This window comes from Peromyscus leucopus, chromosome X (genome assembly GCF_004664715.2).
Source record: "Peromyscus leucopus breed LL Stock chromosome X, UCI_PerLeu_2.1, whole genome shotgun sequence".
In the NCBI taxonomy this organism is placed as follows: domain Eukaryota; kingdom Metazoa; phylum Chordata; class Mammalia; order Rodentia; family Cricetidae; genus Peromyscus; species Peromyscus leucopus.
Genome location: NC_051083.1, coordinates 137,565,071 through 137,590,101, shown reverse-complemented (window position 1 = coordinate 137,590,101; position 25,031 = coordinate 137,565,071). Strand labels below are relative to the sequence as shown.

Genomic DNA, 25,031 nt, shown 5'->3' with positions numbered 1-25,031 from the left:
ACTCCATGCAACTGCCTCCAAAAGCTGTCTCTCTCTCTGGAGCTGAGGCATGTTAAATTTAGGATCCCTGGTTTGTGGTTGTTTTCTGTTCTCTTGCCCACAGGGTAGCTCAGTTTTTAAGTTTTCTTAAGATAGCACTAGGCTACTGCTCTGAAGTCTTACCAAGTGGCAAAATGGCTTTCCTCCCTACTGCTGACCCATCCAACAGAGGAATCACTGTATCACCAAACCTACAACAGTATTTGAGGTTTGCAAGGGCTATAGTAGTGTTCTGAAGGGAGAACTACCCATCTATTTTTCTCAATGTGACCTAGATTACCTGTTGAAGGAGGCTTCTGATTCTCTTCCCCCTGTCAGAGTAATGAGGTGGAGCTGCATTCAGCTTGGCTTCTTTCCAGTGCAACACCCATCTCCTTTCCAATTTTTAAGATTGCTAACTTTGTGAATTTCTAAAACTGTTCCTCTTGTTGAAATAGTTATTTTATTCTCACTCTTCTTCATTAGGTCACACAGCTGCTATTCTATTATTTTTCCAGAAGACTGGTTATACACTTTTATTCTATGTAAGTATCAAGGGGTATTTGTCCACTTTTGAATTGGGTTGCTTTTTTGCAGTTGTTGTCTGAGCTCTTTATATATTCTGGACACTAGATTCTTAGATATGTTGTTTATAAATGTTTTGGCCTATTTTCTGAGTTTTCATTTTTTTTAATGTTTTTGATGTACATTTCTAAATTTTTTAGGTCTAACAACTATCTTTTTGTGTTTTTTTCTAAAATGCCATTGCTAAAACCAAAGTAATAAAGATGTTCTAATATTTTAATAGTTACAAATTTTTACATTTAAATCTTTACTACATTTTAATTAACACTCATACATGATATGGGGTAGGGGTTCTCCTTCATTATTCTGTGCAGATATTTAGTTGACAAGTCACCAGCTGTTGAAAGGACTATGGTTTCCCCCATTCAACTGTCTTTGTATTTTTGTTAAAAATCAGTTTATCATATACATATGCATTCATTTCTGGAGTCAATTCGATTCACTGTTAGTGGAGAACAGTATTTGAAGTCTAGCATCTTGGTAGCAGGTGTGCTCATTAGCTACTGAAGTACCATTTCTATTCCCTCTTAATGGGCAGAGGTAAGAACTGGAGGTATACAGATAAAATGATCATTCTCTCAATCGATACACATAATTCCCTTTTAAAACAATCATGTTAACTTTCTATTTCCATTTAACATCATGGGGGTAATTTTATCTTTCCTTTTTACATATCTGTAAAGAAGTCTCAAGCATGAAAAAACTAGCTCCAATTTTCCTCAATGCCTTTACTTATTTGCTCAATCGTTTTATTTAATGCAAGGGATCATTGTCTCTGCTTCACTGTGAGGGTACTGACACAGGACAACTTTCACTAAATCTTGTTCTTGCCCTGTTGCTACAAGGCTAAGAACTCTTATGCCTTCATAAAGTAACTCCAGACACTAGGCACCATGATACCCCATCTGCCCATTCCTCCTCACACATACCTATTCTGTACATTCCAACTCTAATTAATTATTTAAAAAAAAAATCCAAATTGCTATAATTCTGTAACAGTGCAAACAGTTTAAAAGGTGACAAAAATGTTGAGGTTGCCTGTTTGAATTCCAATTTATGCACATGTATGCTTCACTAAGGTAAGAAATATAAAAGAATATAGGTTGGGCCAGAAACATGTTAAAATTTAGATTTATCAAATTCAATGTAGTAATAAGACTGCCTAGTGGATATATATAATGGGCAGTTAGAAATCTAAGTCTGGAGTTCAGAGATGTGGAGAGAAATGGATTTGTTTGTAACTGCATGGACAAGCTTATGAATGAGTTTTAGAAGGAACAGATAGGAAATAATAAAATAAATGATAACAAAGTGGTAGATTTGGAAAAATGACTAACTGTGTCAAGCCAGAGATTTATTAATGGCAGTTTTCAAAAAAGAATGTAAGTTTGACTATATGGAAGTTATTGGTGACTTTAGGAGGAATGGTTTGTCCTAGTAAGATCTTCAACTGTAGAACTTCAAAACCATTATTATGGTAATGGTATAATACTGCTAAGTAGGCTACAGACTTTATTCACTTCTACTAGATTTTACATGCATTGATTTTTCTATATATAAATCTATAAAATGCTAGCACAGGAACAGATTTGTGTACTAAACACTAAATTTAAGATATAAAACTGTTTCATCAGCCTAAATGAACTCTTATGTCACACTCCAATAATACTACATATGCTATACAATGTCCAGTCCCTGACTCTGGAAATCTGTTCTTCCTTTTCATTAATTCTAACATTTCAACAATGCTCTAGAAATACAACCATACAGTAAGTGACCTTTTTTTTTTGAGGGGGGGATGTTGAGACAGGGTTTCTTTGTGTAGCTTTGGAGCCTTTTCTAGAACTCACTCTGTAGCCCAGGCTGGCCTCAAACTCAGATCCGCCTGCCTCTGCCTCTTGAGTGCTGGGATTAAAGGTGTATGCCATCACTGCCTGGCAGTAAGTGACCTTTTAAGACTTGCTTTTCTTTCATTTACTATATGCCCCAAGGCTCATCTAAATTATACAGATATTAGCAATGTGTTCCTTTCCACTTCAGAGTAGTATTCCATGGTAAGAATGGCTTATTTAGCCATTTACCCACTACAGAACATTTGGGTTGTTTCTAATTTGCAGCTACCACAGATAAAGCTGCCAAGAAAAATTTTGTAAAAGTTTTTGTGCAAAGACAGTGTGACTGCTGGGTCATGTTAAGTATATGCTTAACTTTATAAAAATTTCCAAACTCTTCTACCCAGTAGCTGTATTTTACAATCCTGTCATTGTGTGACAAATCTAGTCTACATCCTCAACAGTATTTGGCATTTTTACTATTTTCTCTTTAGCAATTCTCATAAGTATATACCATACCACACTGTAGTTTTAATTTGCACTTCCCAGTGACTTATGAGGGTTAATATATTTTCACATAATTACTTCTATTTGTCCTCTTTAGTGACAATGTTTATGTCTTCTTTTATTTTCTAATGGAATTGTTTATTTTTGAGTTTTGAGCATATCTTTTCCATTGATCAGATATTACATGGGTTGGAAGTAATTTCTTGCCTTTCCTCTTCTTAATACTTTGCAGAATAAAAAGTTTTAATTTTGATGAAGTCTAAATATTTACTTTGTTCTTGTAGACTGTGCTTTTGAGTTGAAGATTAAGTACCTGACTCCTGAAAAATTTTTTTTTTGAATGATTTTTTTTAAAAGTTTTCCACCTTACATTTAAATACATGACACATTCTGAGGTACTTTTAGAATGTATTTTGTTGGCTTGTGGAAATTCAATTTGTTGAAATGACTGCCCTTTCTTCTTGATCACTTTGTACTTTTTCAAAATTAGTTAAGCATATTATTGTGTGTTTATTTCTGAATTTTATTTCCTGTTTCATTGATTTATACATCTGTTCTTCTGCAAATATCATAGTATCTTGATTACTGCAGCTTCATAGTAAGTCTTGAAGTTATATAAGTCTTGAAGTTATAAAATGTGGGTCCTCCAACTTTATATTTTTCAAAATTGATTTAGTTTAATAAAATGTATACGCAGTATTTTCAGCTGCCCTATAAAAAAGAAAATGAATAAAGAACAATTGTGGTGGAAGGAAATTAGAGAAAATACAGTATTTACATTTCATATTCCCTAAGAATATTTATTTTCAAATACAAGTATGCCTCAGAATCAGCTAAGTAGGTCATATAGATTTCTGGGTTTTAGCCTCAAAGATTGAACTTTGAAATTCAACTGATTCTGATGCAAGTGGTTCTGAGATTTTGAAAAACAACAATCTAGGCAAAAATGAGACAACCCAAAACCTCCAATTATTACTGTGGTTGGGACTGATACTGTTTTCTTTCTTTGTATTCTTTTTCCAATTCCCACTTCAGTTTCCAGGATTCAACAGGCTCAATTTTTTTTTTCTGAAGACACATATCAATTAGTGGCTACATATGAATGAATAATAAAATACAGTCATTATATTTTTTGAAGTATGATTTCTATTATAACCTAAATCCTAAAAAAATCATGGTCATATTATAATTGAATTCTTAGACAGGATCACTAAGAATTTGCTTTAGACTCAAATAAGCTAGAACTCAATTGTTTGCTTAAAAAAGGATCCACACAGATCCAAATTTAGGTAATCTCATAATATGTATTTAGAGATCAAGAAGGAAATCCTGACACACGATTCTAATTGAGAATAATCAACAGATGTGAGTGCCAATGAGCCACCTGCACATCTTTCCCATTAATCCTACAGTACTTATGATTCACTTGCCTAGCAAAAACATCAAACTATAAAATAGAAATAGCAAGTGTTCTTCCTTTATCTTATTATATAGGATGGATATATCTGAAAATAAAAACCAAGACTTCAAATTTTAAAAAGTTTATGTTGCTGCTGCACATCTTTAATCCCACCATTCAGGAAGCAGAGGCCAGTGGATTTCTGTGAGTTCCAGACCAGCCACAGCTACCTAATGAGACACTGTTTCAAAAAAAAAGTTTGCCGGGCGGTGGTGGCGCACGCCTTTAATCCCAGCACTCGGGAGGCAGAGGCAGGCGGATCTCTGTGAGTTCGAGGCCAGCCTGGGCTACCAAGTGAGCTCCAGGAAAGGCGCAAAACTACGCAGAGAAACCCTGTCTTGAAAAACCAAAAAAAAAAAAAAAAAGTTTATGCTGGGTATTTTCATTGAGAATAAACATTTAATGCCAAGCATGGTAGGTGGTGCATGCCTTTAATCCCAGCACTACAGAGGCAGAGGCAGGTGGATCTCTGAGTTTGAGGGCAGCTTAGTGAGGTATGCATAGTGAGTTTCAGGGCAGCTAGGGATACACATTGACACTTTGCCTCAAAAAAAAAAAAAGAGAATAAGTACTTTTAAGTTTTAAAATAAAATTATCAGACATTTTATTTCCAGATATTCCTTGCTAATGTACTTCCTATACCCCTTACAAAATAACTTTCATAGTCTGCTTAAAAACTTTCATATTCCTGTAAAAGAAAACAGCAGCTACAGGTAAGAGGATTCTATAAGCTCTGGGGAAATTTTAGGAACACAACTTGTATTTTTATATACATAAAACTATTTATTGGGATATAAAAAGTACTCCAGAATTATCTGTCTACATAGGAGTTATACATAGTTTTCAACCAAATTCAGCACACAAACTGAAATATTACCATACTTTTGTCCTCTTGCTTTATTCTAGGGAAGACAGCTCCTCCATAAGCTCTTCCTTTTCTTGTTGCAACTCCTGCAAATGCTGCTGGTTTTGCTCCAATCTGTCTTCCAACCACTGTAGTAGAGGCCCACTGACTGCTGACATCTGGCTGCACAAATTCTTGGTAAATACTTCAATAAGAAAAGAAAAAAAACAGATAACTATGAAAAGTACTACTCACTGGCATGCTCCTACTATACTACCAACAATACCTTAGTTTTGGGCACAGGAAAAAGGAATTGGAGGAACAAGTTTCTAAAGTATAATAAGTAGGACTCGTAAATGATTTTCAGTAGTCAACTAGAGGGAAAAGAGCTGAGCAAAGCAGATACATATTCTGAAGCCCTAGATCCATAAGCCAAATAGAAATCTAATTATGTAAAAAAATAAAATTAAATTTAAAAAAAGGAGAAAAGTGGCCAGCTCTTCATTTCTTCAAGTGAAAGGGCTAAGAAAGCACAGAAGAATTCCCTTCTCCAGTAGGACTCTAGTGTCTCCTCAAATGGAAATAGAATTAAGTCTATGGAAGTTAAGCTTGTCTCTTTTGATCAGCACTAGAGTCTTGTGCCTAGAAAGCTATCTGGCAGAGAAAAGGTACTTAAAACTTTTTTTTTTTGATGAATAAACAAATGAATGGATGCTATTTAGTAACTAACCTATCCATCACTAATTTAAAATTTTCTATTAAATATGAATTATTTCATATATAAGTGCCTGTCTCTATGCACTGCCCAGGTACACTGATCAGTTTTTCTACTTTTGAGCTGTTACTATATTTTTTAAATCATTGTGATTTTAGAGTATGGTTGTATGCCATACATTACCAATCTTAACTCTTTGTCATGTTATATTGAGATAAAAATGATGGGATATACCAAGCCATGCTTCCTTTCTTGTCTTCACAAAGAAGTTTCCTACCAATCAGAAATCTTTCCACTGGTTGTTGTGGTGCATGCCTTTAAGCCCAGCACTTTAGAGGCAGAGGCAGGCAGATCACTGTGAATTTGAGAACAGGGTGGTCTACATGGTGAGTTCTGGGACAGCCCAGGCTACACAGAAAGACCCTGTCTCAAAATAACAAACAAACAAACAAAATAGAAAAGAAAGCTTTCCACTGTTCTTCACCAGTGACTTAGTTTATAAATGTTTTGTTGTTGCTGTTTTTGTTTTAGTTTTACTTTTTTTAAAGTCAGGGTCTCACTCAGTAGCCAGGTTTTATTCCAGAACTCTCTGTGAAGACTAGGTTGGCCTCAAACTTATGGTAGTCCTCTTGCCTCTGCTCCCCAAGAGCTGGTACTATAGACATACAACACCACACCTTGATTAGTCATTAAATTGGGAAATCTGGGTTAGCTGAATAATAAGTGTAGCTAGGGATGTGTGTATGTTGAAAAAAGTAAATTGGTACGTATACTAATACTGAGTTTTTTGCTCCTTAGACTTAACCAGGAATTCCTCCTCTATTTATTCATATGGAAAACTTCCTGCCTCATGTATTCCCTTTCCTCTATCTGACTATCTCTTCCAACTCTTAATACAAAAGGTTGGTAGTAATGTGATAAAACCAGTTCATAATGGTACATTGCTAAAATTTCTGGAAGTTACTGAGCATCCATGCTATGGAATACTGCAGGAACTGGGGTTCCCTAAGAGGTAGTATTTAAACATATATGAGCACAACACTGAGCTAGTCTATAAAAAAGCTTTTCTGGTTTTCCTTCTGTCTTATCATAAAGCCACATTTATAGTATTTAAGGGTCTGTAGGGTTTCAAAGAAATGTAAGGAGCAAGATTAGTTAAATTTTTGAGAACAAAACTCCAAAATAAACTAAAGTTGCTTCTATAAAATGTCAGAGATCACTTCATATACTCCAGAAAAAAAAAAAAGCTTACCTGAGCCATTATGGATCTTGGTTACTGAGTCCAGATGTGTAAGGCTAAAGGGATAAGGTACTTTAGGTTAGCAATGAAGCAGAATCAAAATGGTCAGGTGTTTAATAAAATTTAATAACCTACATCAGACCTTTGCCAATTGGATTAGATGAACACAATGATTTGAGTTCCCACCATTGTTCATTTTAAATTTATTTTGGGGATATGGTTTTATTTAAAAATTCAAAAGATAATTCAAAGACATAATTATGAAATTACTATCTCTCATTAAAGCTCTTGATACACTACACATTTAGTAGACAAGGCCCAGTACTACACAATGGGACCACTAGGATGTTGTGGTTTATTTTCACAACCAGAAAAGGAAATGTGTTTTGACTTGAAGGATCCAAAACATATGAGGCAAGATAGTAATGTCAAAGAGATCATTACAATATGGTGTGAGAAACAGGATTTGAAACTGCTGTGAAGCTCTCTCCCAGATAGGTAGAAGGAAAGGGGATTCAAGAGCTGAGCTGTTAGATAAAGGGTCTTCACTGAAGTTAAAAAAAGAAACAATAAGAGTTGCTACCTGTGAATCCTTCTATATGCATCCTGTTCTTCCTGACACAGGATCTTTGGCAGCTCTACTGCTGATTCAAGGCATACTTTCCCAATAGTGATATGAGGTACAATATGGATTGGGATTTCAATTCTTTCATACCTGCAAGGCAACCAATTTAGGTCACATTTTATCCCTTAATTAGAATAAATTCTCTTTAACTTTAACGACTTTGGAATATGGAGTGCTTCAAAGATTACATATTACTATAATCCATTAAGTTGCTCAATTTGACAGTGGAGAGAGTTCAAATTGGGCTTTAATGGAGAGCAAATTAGAAGTCTATTTGTACACTCATTCTCTAGTCCCTTAGTGAATTTGAATCCATTTCTGCAAATTTAACAGAAACGTTTAGGAATTCAAAATCAATATGGCCAACTGTCCAAATAAAAGAAACAACTAATAATGCTTTTAGTCAATAAGTTGCATGAAGCTGAATAAACTGACTCCAATGCAGTGACTCTATCGGATGCATTTTGTAGATGGAATTATTCACATAAATAACTAGCATCCCACATTTTTTGTTCTCTTCTATAGATAAAACTACATAAGACATTTATATATACTCCCATTCCATGATAGAATGGAAGGTACAGACAAGCTTGTTCTAAGTCCAATCAAGCTACCTGTATATATTTCTCACACACAATATACCTAAACTCTACATTAACAGTGGGGTCAGTGGATGATCCAGTCTGGGAGCCTTCTACATTATGAAATCCATGGGTAGTAAAGTAGAATAAGATCTAGTTCTCTGCTGCTTTCTCTTCCTACCCACCAAAGTGTCTTTGGGTCCTATATCATAACTTAGATGAAACATACATGATAGGAGATTACAATTATCCTTCACTTATCCATATTTACATAATCAGGAGAGAGTTAATGAAACAATATACAATAGTGGCCTTTGAAGAAGGCTACTTTGTGGGGGTAAAACACAGTGATTATTATTAATGATGAGTCCAGAAACACTAAAGAAGTCAGTCTGCTACTCTTAGTTCTCTTAACAAGGTTTCCAACTAAATTTGCTGGGTGTATATGCATAAATGGTCCCAACAGTATACCATATTTGAACATACATTTCCTTAAATTCATTGAAGAAACTGCAGAGTTTCTGTTAGTTGACCAAAACTGAAAACAGTAAGTAATGACAGAGCCAACAACTAAAGAGGGAGAAAATTTCAGAGACGAGCCTCACAGTTAGATCCAGTTTTCCCAGAAAAATATGATTCTAAATGAGGAAACTTATAGGAAAAAAGTTCCAAAGAGTTTTCAAAAGTACTGATGAGTTCAGAATGACAAAATTATAGCTGAGGACATGCAAGGGTAGAGAAGCTCTGCAAACTGTTCTCAGGCATATGATGGTAAACATACTAGGAACAAAAAGAGAACTATATAGTATTGTACTGGCTGGTTTTGTGTGTCAACTTGACACAAGCTAAAGTCATCAGAGGAAAGAGCTCCAGTTATGGAAAGGCCTCCATGAGATCCAGCTGTAAGTCATTTTCTTAATTAGTGATCAACAGGGGAGGGGACAGCCCATGGTGGGTGGTGCTATTCCTGGGGTGGAGGGAGGTCCTGGGTTCTATAACAAAGCAGGCTAAGCAAGCCATGAAGAGCAAGCCAGTAGCAGCACCCCTCCATGGCCTCTGCATCAGCACCTGCCTCCAGGACCCTGCCCTGTTTGAGTTCCTGTCCTGACTTCCTCCAGTGATGAACTATGATCTGGAAGTATAAGCCAAATATACCCTTTCCTCCTCAACTTGCTTTTTGGTTATATGTAGAATGAATCTTAAAAGTTCTTATTAATAAAAACAAACCTGAAGCCAGGTATTGGGTGAATGCTGGAAGATCAGAGAAGCAGAACAAGCCACATCCAACCTCACCTTGCCAATTCCCCAGCTGATCCTGTTTCCTCAGAATGGAAGCCTCTGAGTCCTCATCCAAATGAACCTCAGCCAAACTGCTGCTCAAAAGCCCAAAGCTTAACCAGCTCTAGTTCCTGGTTTTCATGCCTTATATACCTTTCTGCTTCCTACCATCACTTCCTGGGATTAAAGGTGTGAGTCACCATGCCTGGATGTCTCCAGTGTGGCTTTGAACTCACAGAGATCGAAGCAGATCTCTGCCTTTGGAATGCTAGGATTAAAGGCGTGTGTGCCACCATTTTCTGGCCTTTTCATCTAGTGGCTGTTCTGTTCTCTGACCCCAGGTAAGTTTATTAGGGTACACAATATTTTGGGGAACACAATATCACCACATTTCTCCTCTTTTGTCTAAAATTTTAAAAAAGCTTATAACTAATACAAAAAAAACTATATCCAATAAGTATACACAACATATACAGTCAAGATTACACTACAATGTCTAGTCCAATAACATTTGACAGATTCAGACAAAAAACTCCATTATATACATTAACAATGTCTAGTCCATTATCATTTGACAAATTCAGATAAAATTTTCATTATCCTATTTAAAATAAGTAGTTCCTTTTTAAAAGTAGATTCAATAATCTCCCTTTTTTATCTTATCATATCCGTACTCTTTTTTCTTTTCATAATAAATTCAACAATCTATGTTTTGTAATTTTTATACCTTTGCCTTTTTCTTTTTAGAGTAGATTCAATGAATGATATACCAACTTATCTTATTATCATTTTTTCTCAGAGTAGATTCAATGATCTACCTCATATCTATATTCTTTTTCTTTCTTTTCAAACAAAAACTCTGAATCTAATCTCCTTGTTCAGCTTTTTTCCTGACCATTAACAATTAACAACTTGTAACCAACCATCATAAACGATGACAATTATCCATAAGCCATTGATTGACCAAAAAAACACCCATTCCACCTCTTGGGAATGTGGGCATCGTTTTCTTAAAATTACTTCCTGCTTTCTAAGGGCAAAGACATCTTTAGGGGATCCTGAAAAGAAAATTTGGGGGTTAATTGTCAAGTCCTGTTATCATTTGTCCAGTTTCTGCATAATGGGAAAGTGCAGGGTTTGTTTCAAGTCCTTGCTCGAGTAGTCTGTGAATCTGGATCATCTCGAAATTGTCCTGAGCAGTTTGTAGTCCAAAGCTGATCTTTCCTTGGTGTTAATCAGCTTAATGGCTTTACCATAGTCCATGTGGAATCATCTTTGTGGGGTCCCGTCATCTCTTTGAAGATTTCAAAGTTGCTGTTAGGCGTGGTCATGGTTCCCTTTAGATTTTTTTTGTGTGTGCCTCCTCTGTGGTTTGCAGCAATCACAGTCTGATAAATGTCTGTCTCTCGGAACCATGAATGTTCTTCCCTAGAAGAGAAAATCTTCACAGCAATTTCTCCCCACCATTATTCTTGCCAAACTTTTCCAAACTGACCTTTGCCAATGCTTTCTTGTAACACGATGGTCCTGGCAATTCTTCTCTGAACAAGCAGCAGTAAACCCTTCATCCCAGGTAGCAGCATCACCGCAGTCACCAACATGAGAAGGAGCCAGCAACTCGGAGCAGTAGCCGCTGCCTCCATGGTCCTACCACCACCATTTGTGGCTCGGCCACAGCCACAGCTTCTTTGTAGCAAGCCTCCTAGGCCAGCCTCAAACTTGGGATCCTCCTGCCTCTGCCTTCTTCAGTATATCCAACCAGTGTGCCACCACAACTGGCAACATGTAGCTCGGGTCTGAGCTGGGGCCCACAAGGCCACAGGCAAGTGGCTTTTTCTCAAATTCGTACCATGAACATTGGGCGCCAGATGTAACATGAATCTTAAAAGTTCTTATTAATAAAAACAAACCTAGAGCTAGGTATTGGGGTGAATGCTGAAATATCAGAGAAACAGAACAAGCCACAGCCACCTCACCTTGTCAATTCCTCAGCTGACCCTGTTTCCTCAGACTGGAAGCCTCTGAGTCATCATCCAGAATGAATCTCAGCTGAACTGCTGCTCAAAGGCCTAAAAGCTCAACCAGCTCTAGTTCCTGGTTTTCACGCCTTATATACCTTTCTACTTCCTACCATCACTTCCTGGGATTAAAGGCATGAGTCACCATGCCTGGATGTTTCTAGTGTGGCTTTGAACTCACAGAGATCCAGATGGATCTCTGCCTTCGGAATGCTAGGATTAAAGGTGTGTGCCTCTGTATCTAGTGGCTGTTCTGTTCTCTGACCCCAGATAAGTTTATTAGGGTGCATAATATTTTGAGGAATACAATATCACGACAGTTATAGTATTTCGTCACAGCAATAGAAACCCTAACTAATATAGGGACTAGAAGCCTAAACTTGAATTATCTCAATTCCTAACGAAATACAAAGTTCTACTAGCTAGAATATAGAAAGCCACAAAAACCCTTTCTCTCACTATAGAAAATATTAGGTAATAAAATATAAAAGAAAAATATCTCTTAATTATGACTACAAAAGTAATTTCAAATAAATTATGTTCTAGAAAGAAACAATGAATAGATTATGAGTAGAGAACAGTGACCACTCTTCTCATTTGAGACAGAGAAAGGTAAATGATAGGGCTTTGCCTAAAGCTTAACTTTGCTAGGAGTAAGGAGAAATGAACAGGGCTTGTAATTATGCAGGTGTATGTGATAGACTGAAACATGTAGAAGCCTTAAACAGAATTGATTCAACTCCACAATCAAAGTTAAGTCACCTGATCACCAGAGTAGGTCAGTTTGGGCTTTCTCTCACCCATTGCCAGTAGTCTATTGTGGAGGTATCTTTGTGGATTTCTGTGGGCCTCTTTAGCACTTTGCTTCTTCCTATTCCCGTGGGGTCTTCATTTATCATGGTCGCTCTTTCCTTGTTCTCCCTCTCTGTTCTTGATCTAGCTGGGATCTCCCGATCCCCTAAGCTCTCTTTCCCTTGACCCTTGCCCTTCATTACCTCCCCTCACGTCCAATTTGCTCATGTAGATCTCATCCATTTCTCTGTCGGGCGTTATCTGTGTCTTTCTTAGGGTCCTCCAGGTAGCCTCCCTGGAGTTGTGAGTAGCAGTCCAGTCATCCTTGTTCCACATCTAGTATCCTCCTATGAGTGAGTACATACCATGTTTGTCTTTCTGAGTCTGGGTTACCTCACTCAGGATGATTTTTTTCTAGATCCATCCATTTGCCTGCAAACCTCATGATGTCACTGTTTTTCTCTGCTGAGTAGTACTTCATTGTGTATATGTACCACATTTTATTTATTCATTCTTCAGTTGAAGGGCATCTAGGTTGTTTCCAGGTTTTGGCTATTACAAACAATGCTGATATGAACATAGCTGAGCATGTGCCCTTGTGGTATGATTGAGTATTCCTTGGGAATATGGCCAAGAGTGGTATAGCTGGGTCTTGGGAGAGACTGATTCCCAACTCTAGTGATCGGATGGCCAAACACCCTAACTGTCATGATAGAACTCTCATCCAATGACTGATGGAAGCGCATGCAGAGAACCTTGGCCAGACCCCAGGTGGAGCTCTGGCAGTCCAATCGGCAAGAAAGAGGAGGGATTGTATGAGAGAGAATTGTTGAGACCATGATTGGAAAAAGCACAGGGACAAATAGCCAAACTAGTGAAAACACATGAACTATGAACCAATAGCTGAGGAGCCCCCAACTGGATCAGGCCCTCTGCATAAGTGAGACAGTTGATTAGCTTGAACTGTTTGGGAGGCACCCAGGCAGTGGGACAGGGACCTGTCCTTAGTGCATGAGCTGGCTGTTTGGAGCCCGGGGCCTATGCAGGGACACTTTGCTCAGCCTGGGAGGATGGGACTGGACCTGCCTGGACTGAATCTACCAGGCTGAGCTGAATCCCCAGGGGAGTCCTTGCCCTGGAGGAGATGGGAATGGGGGTGGGCTGGGGGAGGGTGGGGAGGGCGGGAGGAGGACAGGGGAATGAATCCATGGCTGATATGTAAAATTAAGTTATATTATAAAATAAAAAAAGTTTAAGCCAAAAGCTTTACTAAGAACATGGGAATAAGATTTGGGCTGAAAAGCAGAGTGATCTTCAGTATTTCATATTTCTTAGATCTAAAATTCATGCTATACATGGGAACTGTGATGACCATTGGGCAGTTGTCACCCTGTGCTCATATCATAGCAATAAAGATAGGTAGGTAGGTGGGTAGATATATAGATAGATAGGAAATGAAAAGAAAAAAGGAAAAAAAAGGAATTAAAAAAATAAAGTTGGGATATAGTTCTGACTCAATTAACTTCTGAATGGATAGAAATAAGCCTTAAATTTTATATAAAATACTTCAATTAATAATGAACTAATTCTCTTTTTAAAATTTTAGACAGGGCCTCTTGATATAGTTCAAGCAAACCTGGAACTCACTCAGTATCTCAGGCTGGTCTCTAACTTGTGAAACAAAGTTTCAGCCTTTCTAGTGTTGGGATTACAGGCCTGCATTATAATTTCTGGCTCATATCTATTCTCAAATGTACATGGTACTCTCTCCCCAGAATATACCACATGTGAGACCATAGGTACCTAGCAAAATTTAAAAGTATTTTTTCTGATTACAGCATAAGGAAACTAGAAATTAATGGCATGAGGAAAAGTAGAAAATCCACAGATAAATAAATTAAACAAGATACTCTTAAACAACAAATGGGATAAAGAACTCATAAGAGAAATGAAAAGAAACCCTGAGACAAATGAAAATGAAAACATAGTTAATCTATTATGAGACGAAGCAAAAGATTTTTTGATGAAGAAAGTCAACACAGATTATTTATAGCCATGAATATGTACACTGAAAAAGAATAAGAAAAGCAAGATGGCTCAGTGGGTAAAGGTATTTGTTGCACAAGCATAATGACCTAAATCAGATATCCAGGACCCAAACAGTAGAAGGAGAACTCCAGAAAGTTGTTCTCTAACCTTGACATGTATATCATGTCATAACACACCTCCACACATCATACACATGTGCATGAAAAAGCACACACATGTAATAAATATTTTTTAAAGTTGAGCATGGTGGTGCATACCTTTAATCCCAGCACTTGGGAAGCAGAGGCAGGTTGATCTTTGAGTTCAAGGCCAGCATGATCTACAAAGCAAGTTCCAGGACAGTCAGGGCTACACAGAGAAACCTACATAAAGAAACCCCATACCAAAACCCTAATAAATAAATAAATGAAATTTTAAAAGAAATCTACTTTGCTACAGATGCAGATAATGAGCTCCAGAAATTTATCTATTTAAGACCCTGTCTGAAAACAAAACAAAAATTCAAGAACATTAAAATAGAGATTAGGGCTGGTGAGACTAGGATGGTTCAAAAGGTAAAAGCACTTGTCATGAAACTCTGACAATTTCAATTTAATGCATGGAAACTACAGTAGAACAAGAGAACTGACCCCCAAAACTTGTTCTCTGACCTGCATGCCATGTGTACCATGCCATGTGTGTACACACACCACATATACAAATACAGTAATAATAAACAAGAAAATAAGCCAACAACCCAATTTCATACCTCAAAGAGAAAAATTTGACTAAACCTAAATCAAGCAGAAAGAAATGGATAATAAATAGTAGATAAAATAGAACAGAGAACATAAAATCAACAGAAGGAAACAAAAATTTGCTTTTTAAAACCAACACAACTTTAGCAAGATACACTAAGGGGGAAAGGAAGGACTATTCAAATAACTAAAATTAGAGTTGTAAAGGATAATTAAAACCAGTGGCAATGATGAGGCTCAGGAGATGGTTCAGCAGTTAAGAACAGTGGCTGCTCTTGCAGGGGAGTGTCGTAGTTAGGTTTCTATTGCTATAACAAAACACCATGACAAAAAGCAAATTATGGAGGAAAGGGTTTATTTGGCTTACACTTCAGCATTGTTGTTCATCAGTGAAGGAAGCCATGACAGGAACTCAAGCAGAGCAGGATCCTGAAGGCAGGAGCTGTTGCAGAGGCCATGGAGGGGTGCTGCTTACTGGCTTTCTCCTCCTGGCTTGCTCAGCCTGCTTTCTTACAGAACTCAGGTCCACCAGCCCAGGGATGGCACCACTCACCACCGGCTGGGCCCGCCCACATCCAGTCACTAATTAAGAAAATGTTTTACAGGCCTGCCTACAGCTGGATCTTATGGAGACATTATCTTAATTGAGGTTCCCTCCTCTCAAATGATTATAGTTTGTGTCAAGTTGACATAAAACTAGCCAGCACAAGGAACTCATTTCAGTTCCCAGTACCCACATGGCAGCTTATAACCACATGTAACTACAGCTGTAGGGGATCCAACAACTTCTTCTGGCCCCTGTGGGCACTGCACACACATGGTGCACAGGCAAGCATTCAGGCACAACACTCATACACATAAAAATAAATAAATCTTTTTAAATGCCAATGAAATAAAAAAGACTATAAGTGAATATTATAAACAATTGTATACCAATAAATTGAATAACAACTGTAACATAATACTCTGTAATAAAAAAAAGTTTATTGTTCAGGCTGGAGAGATGGCTCAGCAGTTAAGAGCACTACCTGCTCTTCCAGAGGTCCTGAGTTCAATTCCCAGCAACCACATGGTGGCTCACAACAAACTATAGTAGGATCATATGACCTCTTCTGACATAAAGGAATACACGCAGATAGAGCACTCATATACATAAAATAAATAAATCAAACTTTAAAAAGTTTATTGTTCTTTTTTAAACTTTTATTTTTATTTATTTTATTTTATGTTTATGTGTGTTTTGCCTGCATAAATATCTGTGTACCACATCAGTGAAGTAACCATGAAGGCCAGAATAAATTGATGAATCTTTGGAACTGGAATTACAAACAGTTGTGAGCCAACTCACAATGTGGGTGCTGGGAATCAAACCCCACTACTGAGCAATCTGTCCAACCCCTAGTTTTTTGGTTTACTTAAATGTTGAGGAAATATTTCATGAGGAAATAGTAGTTATCTGTGTAGTTAACTGAGGTACCAATTTCTGAACACTCAAATATAATTTTTGAAGACACACTTGAACTTTAAATATAATGGTCCTTACTCTGTCCCCAGAATTAGTGTCTTTCTGGAACCAAAACACACCGAATTCTCCATCAAGTCATGTGATGAGAATGGTCAATGTTGGAGTCAGCAGACATTCACTATGAGACCTGGATTCTGTATGAACCCTCCACCAACGATTTCCAAAGACAAGGCACTAGTGAAATTGTAAACAGACCAAATGAATAACCTTTTAAAAAGTAACCTTTTAAAAATGATTAGAACCAGGTTCAGTGTCTCATTTCTGTAATCCCAATTACTTGAGAAGGAGAGACAGCTCTTAAATTCAAGTTCCTCCTGGGCAACTTAGCAAAACTCTGTCTCAAAATAAAATTTCAAAAGGGGAATGGAGATGTGGCTCAGTTGATAGAGTACTTGCTTAATGTGTATGAAGCCCTGGATTTGATTCCCAGCACTGCATAAATCAGCAGTGGTAGCACATGCCTGTTAGCCCAGCACATTGGAAGGTTTAGGCAAAAGGATGAATGAATGAATGAATGAATGAATTATCTGTTAATCATATAAAAATGATATGCCCTCCTTACACCTCTGTAATGTAAAAACATCTCTCCTAGAGCCCTCAACTCTACTGAACTCAGTGCAGGAGCCAGTCAAGTTGGGAGTGAAACATCTGATATTTTTAGATGATTATTCTGTCCCTTCCGATCAAGAATGTTGAGAACAAAGCTAATTATTTGATTCAGTTAGTGCCATTATTATTTATCTAACAAATACTTACAGAAATCATGTTTGGTTTTTTATCTGAAATACAACATACCCTTTATGTACCTATTTTCAAAGACTAGGTTCTACATATCCAATACTACTAAGTATTTTAGACCAACATATCTTTAGTACGCAGTATTATAAAGGATTCTTTTTTTAAATTACGTGTGTGTGTGTGTCTGTGTGTGTGTGTGTGTGTGTGTGTGTGTGTGTGTGTGTGTGTATTTGTGCACAGATCAGAAGACAACTTGCATGAGCTGGTTCTATCCTTCTACCACATGGGTCCCAGGGATCAAACTCAAGATGCTAGGCTTAGCAGCAAGTACCTTTAAACCACCTCACTGGCCCAAGGATTCTTTTTTTTTTAAATTGGCCTCACGTTTTGAATACATTTTATAACTTAGTTACTGCTACCAAATTAAAATACAGTTCTTCTTTTCTCCTTTCTTTCTCTCTTTTCCAAGAGTTTCACTCTGTAGCCCAGTTTCAAACTTGTGGCAATACATTTGCCTTGGCCTGCCACATGCTGGGACTTTAAGTATGAGCCACCGCACCACACTCAGCTCAGCATGGTTAACTTCTAATTACAAAAATATTAATAACAAACATAAATTAATAAATAAGACAAAAAGTGCTCATTTTGGCAGCACATATACTAAATAATACAGAGAAGATTAGTATGGCCCCTGCACAAGGGTGACACACAAACTCATGAAGCGTTCCATACTTACAAATAAATAAATTAATAAATGACAATAATTACCCATATACTCATGATTATGGGGTGCCAGAATCACTACCATTTATGGAACACTGGCATGTGCCAAATACAAATAATGGTAAATATTTGATCTGCATTATCTCAATTAAGTCTCACAACATGCATGCAATACCACCTACGTTTATTTATTTATCTCTTATTTTTTACTTTTAAAGATTTTTTTTAATGTGTCTGAGTATTTTGCCTGCATGAATGTCTGTTCACCACAGTGTACTTGGTACCCACAGAGGTGGTAAGAGAGCATCAGATCCCCTGGAACTGAAGTAGCAGATGATTGTGAGCCATTGTGTAGGTGTTGGGAGACTGAACCTAGCTACTCTACAAGAGCAGCAAGTGCTCTTAACTACTGATCCACTTCTCCAGTCCATTACCTCTTTTACAAATACAAAAATCAGATGTTTACCTGGGTATGGTGGCACATGCCTTTAATCCCAGCACTTGAGAGGGAGAGGCAGAGGCAGATTGATCTCTGTGAGTTTGAGGCCAGCCTGGTCTACATTTCGAGTTCCAGGACAGCCAAGGGTTACACAGTGAGACACTGTCTCAAGAAAAAAAAATCAGATGATTAGAAAACTGCACTAACTTTGATAATTCATAGCCACAGGGATAAGTAGACCGTATATTTAGTCTTCAAAGTCAGGCTGCTGGACTACAGAGTGTGAGTTATAATTGCTGCAACACATTTTCATAAATTTTTGTGTTTCCATTCTGTCTTGTATCCAACATAAATATAACATATTTTGGGCCAGGCTTGCATATATAATCTCAACATTCAGGAAGCAGGATCAGGAGGACTGTCACAAGTTTGAGGCCAGCCTGGTCTATACAGTGAGACCTGGCTTTAAATAACAATAAAATAAATTGTCCTTCAGAAAGACTAGAGCAGCTGGGAGTCCCATTTACCACCAGCAATACAGAACAGCAGCCACATCCAAACTGATCATTACTTAAAGCAAAACTAAAATAAAACTATGACAATTTGACAGGGAAAGCAACATGTTATCACTAATTTATAGCTTAAAAATAAAACCTTTGTTTTAACAAATAATTTCTGCCATCTACTGTCATCCATGCTTTCATTTCAATCGAAGATTTTTGAATTGTTATATAGTCAAACCTGTCAATCTTCTACCATGCACAATTCCTTTGATGTTATATACTTAGAAAACCTATCAGTAATTCATATGTTCTTCACTTCTCCACTTAGAGCCATCTCAACTTTTTGTTGGAATATAGCCAGTTAAAATTGAAACTCATCTGCAGATGAGTATGAACAGATAAATACTTCTACCTTATTTCTTTCTAATATTTTATAAAAAGGTCAAAATGAAAAAAAAAAAAAAAAAACAATTTTCTATGAAACATTTGAAGACTTCTTCCATTGACCTAAAAAGAAATATCCATCAGAATGAATGAATCAGTAGAATGAAATTTCAGTAGTTCTTGGTCTTATGTCAATGCCTTCTTGATTGGGTCAAGTTTCTACAATATATTGTTACCCATCCCAAACATGTTAAACGGGTGTTTGGAATTCTCTATAGCGTTTTCTGACTGGAGGAGTATCCAGGTGTCATTCATCACATTTTTCCCATGTTCTGAATCAACTGCAGTCACCTATCTTTACAACTAGAATCAAATAAGGGGCACAGGAAAAACTGAACAAACCTGTCTAGTGCTCCTTCTAAGTGTCCATTAGAAACATTAAAATAGTAATTGGCATGCTCTCCACTAGAAAAGGCATTTTGACTTGCACCATGTTCTTTAAGAAACTGACTATAGCCGGGCGGTGGTGGCGCACGCCTTTAATCCAGCACTCGGAGGCAGAGCCAGGCGGATTCTGTGAGTTCGAGGCAGCCTGGCTACAAGTGATTCAGAAAGCAAAGTACACAGAGAAACTGTCTGAAAAAAAAAAAAAAAAAAAAAAAAAAAAAAAAACTGACTATAGCCGGGAGGTTGTGGCACACGCCTTTAATCTCAGCACTCGGGCGGCAGAGCCAGGTGGATCTCTGTGAGTTCGAGGCCAGCCTGGACTACCAAGTGAGTTCCAGGAAAGGCGCAAAGCTACACAGAGAAACCCTGTCTCGGAAAAAAAAAAAAAAAAAAGAAAGAAAAAAGAAACTGACTATATTCGTTTTCTTTAGGATATTTACCAAACAGCATATGTTCAAAAAAGTGACTTAAGCCAGGAATATTTGGAGAGTCTGACAATGAATCTATGTTCACAAGTACTACTTGTCTGTGGTGGGATCACTGATTAGAACCACTTTGATACCACTAACCAATTCTAGTCCATGATATTCTTGATAATCTTGGTCTTCTATTCTCTGGATAAGAGAATTATCCATTTTGCTATGGAGGCATCCCCCAGTCCCTTATTATTGTTTTTTTTTTTAATTTTTATTTTACTATCTCTAAATCTACAGTCATTTCAACTATTTCATTATTATATTATATTGGTAATTCATGTCTCTCATCTCTTTTCCAAGACAGAGTCCCACTGTGTAGGTATATAGTCTATGCTGGCCTTGAACTCACAGAGATGCACCTAACTTTGCCTTCTGAGTGTGTGATTAAAGGTGTGCACCACCATGTCTGGCTCACTCATCTTTTTATTGATAATTTGTCTTTATTGTTTTTGACTTTTTGAGACAGGATCCCATGTAGCCCAGATTGGCATTGAACTTGCTTTGCAGCCAGGGTAATCTTGAACTTCTGATTCTCTTGCCTCTACCTGCCAAATACTGGTAGAATATAGTTATTTACCACTAAATTCAGTATTAAGACTTGTTTGAGACAGGGTTTGGCAATGATCTCATGGTGTGGCCTAGGCTGGACCATAACTCATTATGTAACTGAGATTTTCTTTGAACTCACTGCAATCCTCCAGACTCAGCCTCCTAAGTATTTGGATTACAGGAATGAACTATCATGTCCAATGCTAAGATTTCTTTCATAATATTCTAGATAGTATATCTTCATCAGTTATAAAATTGGCAAATATTTTCAACTTTATAGGCTGTCTTTTCACTTTCTTAATATCTTTTCATACACAAGTTTTATGTTTTGCAAATGTATCTATTCTGTTATTCATGTTTTGCTGTCACATTTATGAAAACTTGTCATATTGCAAAACTCAAATGTCATGAAGATTTAACCTATGTTTTCTTCTAAGTGTTCATGGTTTTAGCTTGTACATTTAGTTCACTGGTTTAATCTGTAGTCAATTTCTATATATGCTATGAAATGGGGGGTCCAACTTAACTGTTCTGTATATAGAGTTGTCAAAGCACCACTCAGAAGAAAATATTCACTTCTTGTTCAATGACATTGACACCCTTGCTGAAAGCTGATTTTATTTTATTTTGGGTCTCTCAGTTTGTTCCATTGGTCCGTATCTATATTCTAGTTTCACACTATCTAAGTTTTAAAAACTTATTTCTCTGATTTGGTCTTTTTATCAATATTGGTTATTCCATGCCTCTTAGATTTTATAATTATCTTCTCCATGTCTGCAACAAAAAGACCTTTGTAATTATGTAAGTATTTCATTGATTCTAGATATCTTTGTAGAGTATTTTCATTTAACAATATCAAGTCTTTCAGTATATCATTGTGTTAGTTTTTGTTTACTTGATAAAAAACTAGAGTAACCTGAGAAGAGGGAACCTTAATCAAAAAACTGCATTCATCATATTGGCCTGTGGGAATATCAGTGGAAGCAATTTCTTGATTAATGATTGATGTGGGATGACCCAGCCCACTGTGGATGATACTACTCCTGGGCAGGTAGTCCTTGGTGCTATAACAGGCTGAGAAAGCCAGTAAGCCACACTTCTCCATGTCCTCTGCACCAGTTTCTGCTCTAGGTTCTTATCTTGAATTTCTGCATTACTTTCCTTCAATAATAGACGGCAAGATATAAGGTGAAACAAACCAGTTCATCCCCAAACTGTTTTTGTCATTGTTTTATCACTGAAACAAAGAAGCAAACTCAAACAATCATACACATATACATATAAGTATATATGTATATTCTTTTGTTTCTTTAAGTACTTTCTAGTTTTAATGGATCAAGTTTCTCCTTGCCTTGGTTAAATTTTCTCTTACATATTTTACTAAATTTAATGTTATTTTAAATGGAATTGTTTTCCCATTTTCCTTTTGTATACTGCTAATAAATAAAAACTGATTTTGTGCTTTGAACATGAACCATGAAACTTTGCTTGCCTAACTTTGATGCTGAACCTGTTGCTCTCGATAGAACTATGAGTTCAATGCCGAAGAACAGTGGCAAATGTTTATTCTATTTCTGTTGTTATGTGACAAACTTATTTGTCAACAATGAGTATAACAGCTAATTTATAGTTTTAATAAATGCCCATAAATGTTGTAGAAGTTCTCTTCTATTTCTAGTTCTCTAAAGAGAGAGGGAGGAATTAGAGAGGGATGTGGAAAAGAGTATTTGACATGTGTCCTACTAAGGAAGAGAAAGCTGTAAAGATGATGCTGTTGATGGATCTGCTTCTGCTAACTATAAGGTCATGCTAACCTTGAATTCAGGACTTCTACCTCAATTCTCATAACTATTATTAAGAATAAAACATTTCAGACAAGTAGGATTCAAAAAATGTCTCACTATTCTTAGGAACTTACTAGAGGATCTCTTCAGCAAAATGACAATGACTCAAGAATACAAACTATAATAGATAAAACTCAGGAGTAAAGAAACCAGGCCCCCATCACCCTGAATATCAGTTGAGCAACAAGCCTAAGTGAATGTCAGATGAGGATAGGATGGTTTCATGGAGTAATCCTTAAAATGTAGGGATTCCAAGTGTTTTCATATTATTTCTAAGAGTTTAGAACTCAAGGAAGTGATAAAAATGAGGGAGAAAATCTATTCAAAACATCATGTAAAAGCAAAGCAAAAAACAAAAAACAAAACCTACGCAGAAAAAAGCAGAATCATCATAGTATACTAGTTGACATTAGTTAGTTGAATAATATTTACCTAAGTACAATGATGAAATTTATTTTTTATTATAATTAATCAATATACAAAACATATACAATGAAATTATGATTATAATCTTGATCACAGATGTTTGTAACTATGAAAATTTAGTAATCATGAAGCGCCAAATCAGTATTGTCAATTGTTAATACAATACAAAGGCAAACTTCAGGTGGGTCTGAAAAGCCCAATACAGAGGAGGCACAGGCAGCAGGATTACAAGCTCAGACTGGAGTACATAAGACCCCGTCTCAAAACACAAAAATAAAAAAAAGCAAACTTCATTAGAGATAGAAAAAAATGAAAAAAATAGTAGCTACATTTTGGAGAATGGAAGTGGGATGGTATCAGTGACCATCACCTTTATTTGTGACAGCAAGATAAAACAAAAATAATAACAGTAGGTAGAGTTTAGGTTGTTTGTTTTGTTTTATTTTTTGTTTTTTGAGACAGGATATTACTATATAGCCCTAGTTGGCCTGGAACTCACAGAGATACACCTGCTTCTGCTTCCTCCATACTGAGTGGGAAGGTGGGATTAAAAGCACACACCACCATGCCCAGCAATAGATTACTATGGGTTTTTTGTTTGTTTTTTATTATATTTGTGTTTTGCCTGCAAGTATGTCTGTGCAAGGGTGTCAGATCCCCTGGAACTGGAGCTACAGACAGCTATAAGCTGCCATGTGGGTGCTAGTAACTGAACCTGGGTCCTATGGAAGAGTAGTCAGTGTTCTTTACCACTGAGCCATCTCTCCAGCCCCTGCTTGCTGTGGGATAGTCTGTATGTCAAATGCTCTGATTGGTCAATAAATAAAACACTGATTGGCCAGTGGCTAGGCAGGAAGTATAGGCGGACTAACAGAGAGGAGAATTGAGAGAACAGGAAGGTGGGAGGAGACACTGCCAGCCGCCACCATGACCAGCAGTATGTGAAGATGCCGGTAAGCCACGAGCCACGTGGCAAGGTATAGATTTATAGAAATGAATTAATTTAAGCTATAAGAACAGTTAGCAAGAAGCCTGCCACGGCCATACAGTTTGTAAGCAATATAAGTCTCTGTGTTTACTTGGTTGGGTCTGAGCGGCTGTGGGACTGGCAGGTGAGAGAGATTTGTCCTGACTGTGGGCCAGGCAGGAAAACTCTAACTACACCTGCTTACTATATTTTAATGAGAAAATTAATCTATACAAACATTTAAATGAAATATTATAATTTTGAAATTATTTTTTTGGCAGGAAGGCAAGAGTTACATTTCCATGGTAAATGTTTGTCTAGTATTAATGGGGCCCCAGGTTCCATCCTTAACAACACTGAAAATGTTTATGTAGCAACAGAGAAGTATCTACAAAAATCTCTAAATTTCTTCACATTTGGTCTTTGTTTTAGAATACACCAGAGAAAGGGAAACTAGTAGTACAACACAATTTGGGAAATGTAGACCAAGACTATGGTGATATAGCTATAACAAAGAAACTGTGTATCTGGCTCAAGCTTCCTACACTTTTACAATACCCAAACTGGTGAAGAAATTCTAATTTTTCTTAGAAATGTTAGTAGGTAAGAGTAGAACAATCAATTCTATGACTAGGCATTAGTCTCTCAATAATAACTTCTCTGTCATACTTACTCTGAGCTTTTTTGGGCTTGTATGGATTGGAAGCAAGTGTAGAGTACCCGACCAGTC

At 36.9% G+C, this 25,031-nt stretch overlaps 1 protein-coding gene and 1 pseudogene across 3 annotated transcripts in view; one reads left to right on the top strand and one right to left on the bottom strand.

Moving 5' to 3' along the window:
• Nucleotides 1-3,299: 3,299 nt before the first annotated feature.
• The window catches only part of Brcc3 (BRCA1/BRCA2-containing complex subunit 3), a 43,478-nt gene continuing 21,746 nt past the window's right edge, over nucleotides 3,300-25,031 (bottom strand). For 2 of the 3 annotated variants that reach the window (XM_028888483.2, XM_037199376.1), the window contains 5 exons: nucleotides 24,975-25,030; nucleotides 7,784-7,915; nucleotides 7,213-7,256; nucleotides 5,284-5,450; nucleotides 3,300-3,653 (listed from right to left, as the gene is read on the bottom strand). In XM_028888483.2, the coding sequence (XP_028744316.1) occupies nucleotides 5,299-5,450; nucleotides 7,213-7,256; nucleotides 7,784-7,915; nucleotides 24,975-25,030 (384 nt within the window). In that variant the 3' untranslated portion in view covers nucleotides 3,300-3,653; nucleotides 5,284-5,298. Of the gene's footprint in view, nucleotides 3,654-5,278; nucleotides 5,451-7,212; nucleotides 7,257-7,783; nucleotides 7,916-24,974; nucleotide 25,031 lie in introns of all 3 variants that reach the window. The other variant, XM_028888482.2, reaches the window with a different exon arrangement.
• LOC114706258 lies at nucleotides 18,180-18,279 on the top strand (annotated as a pseudogene).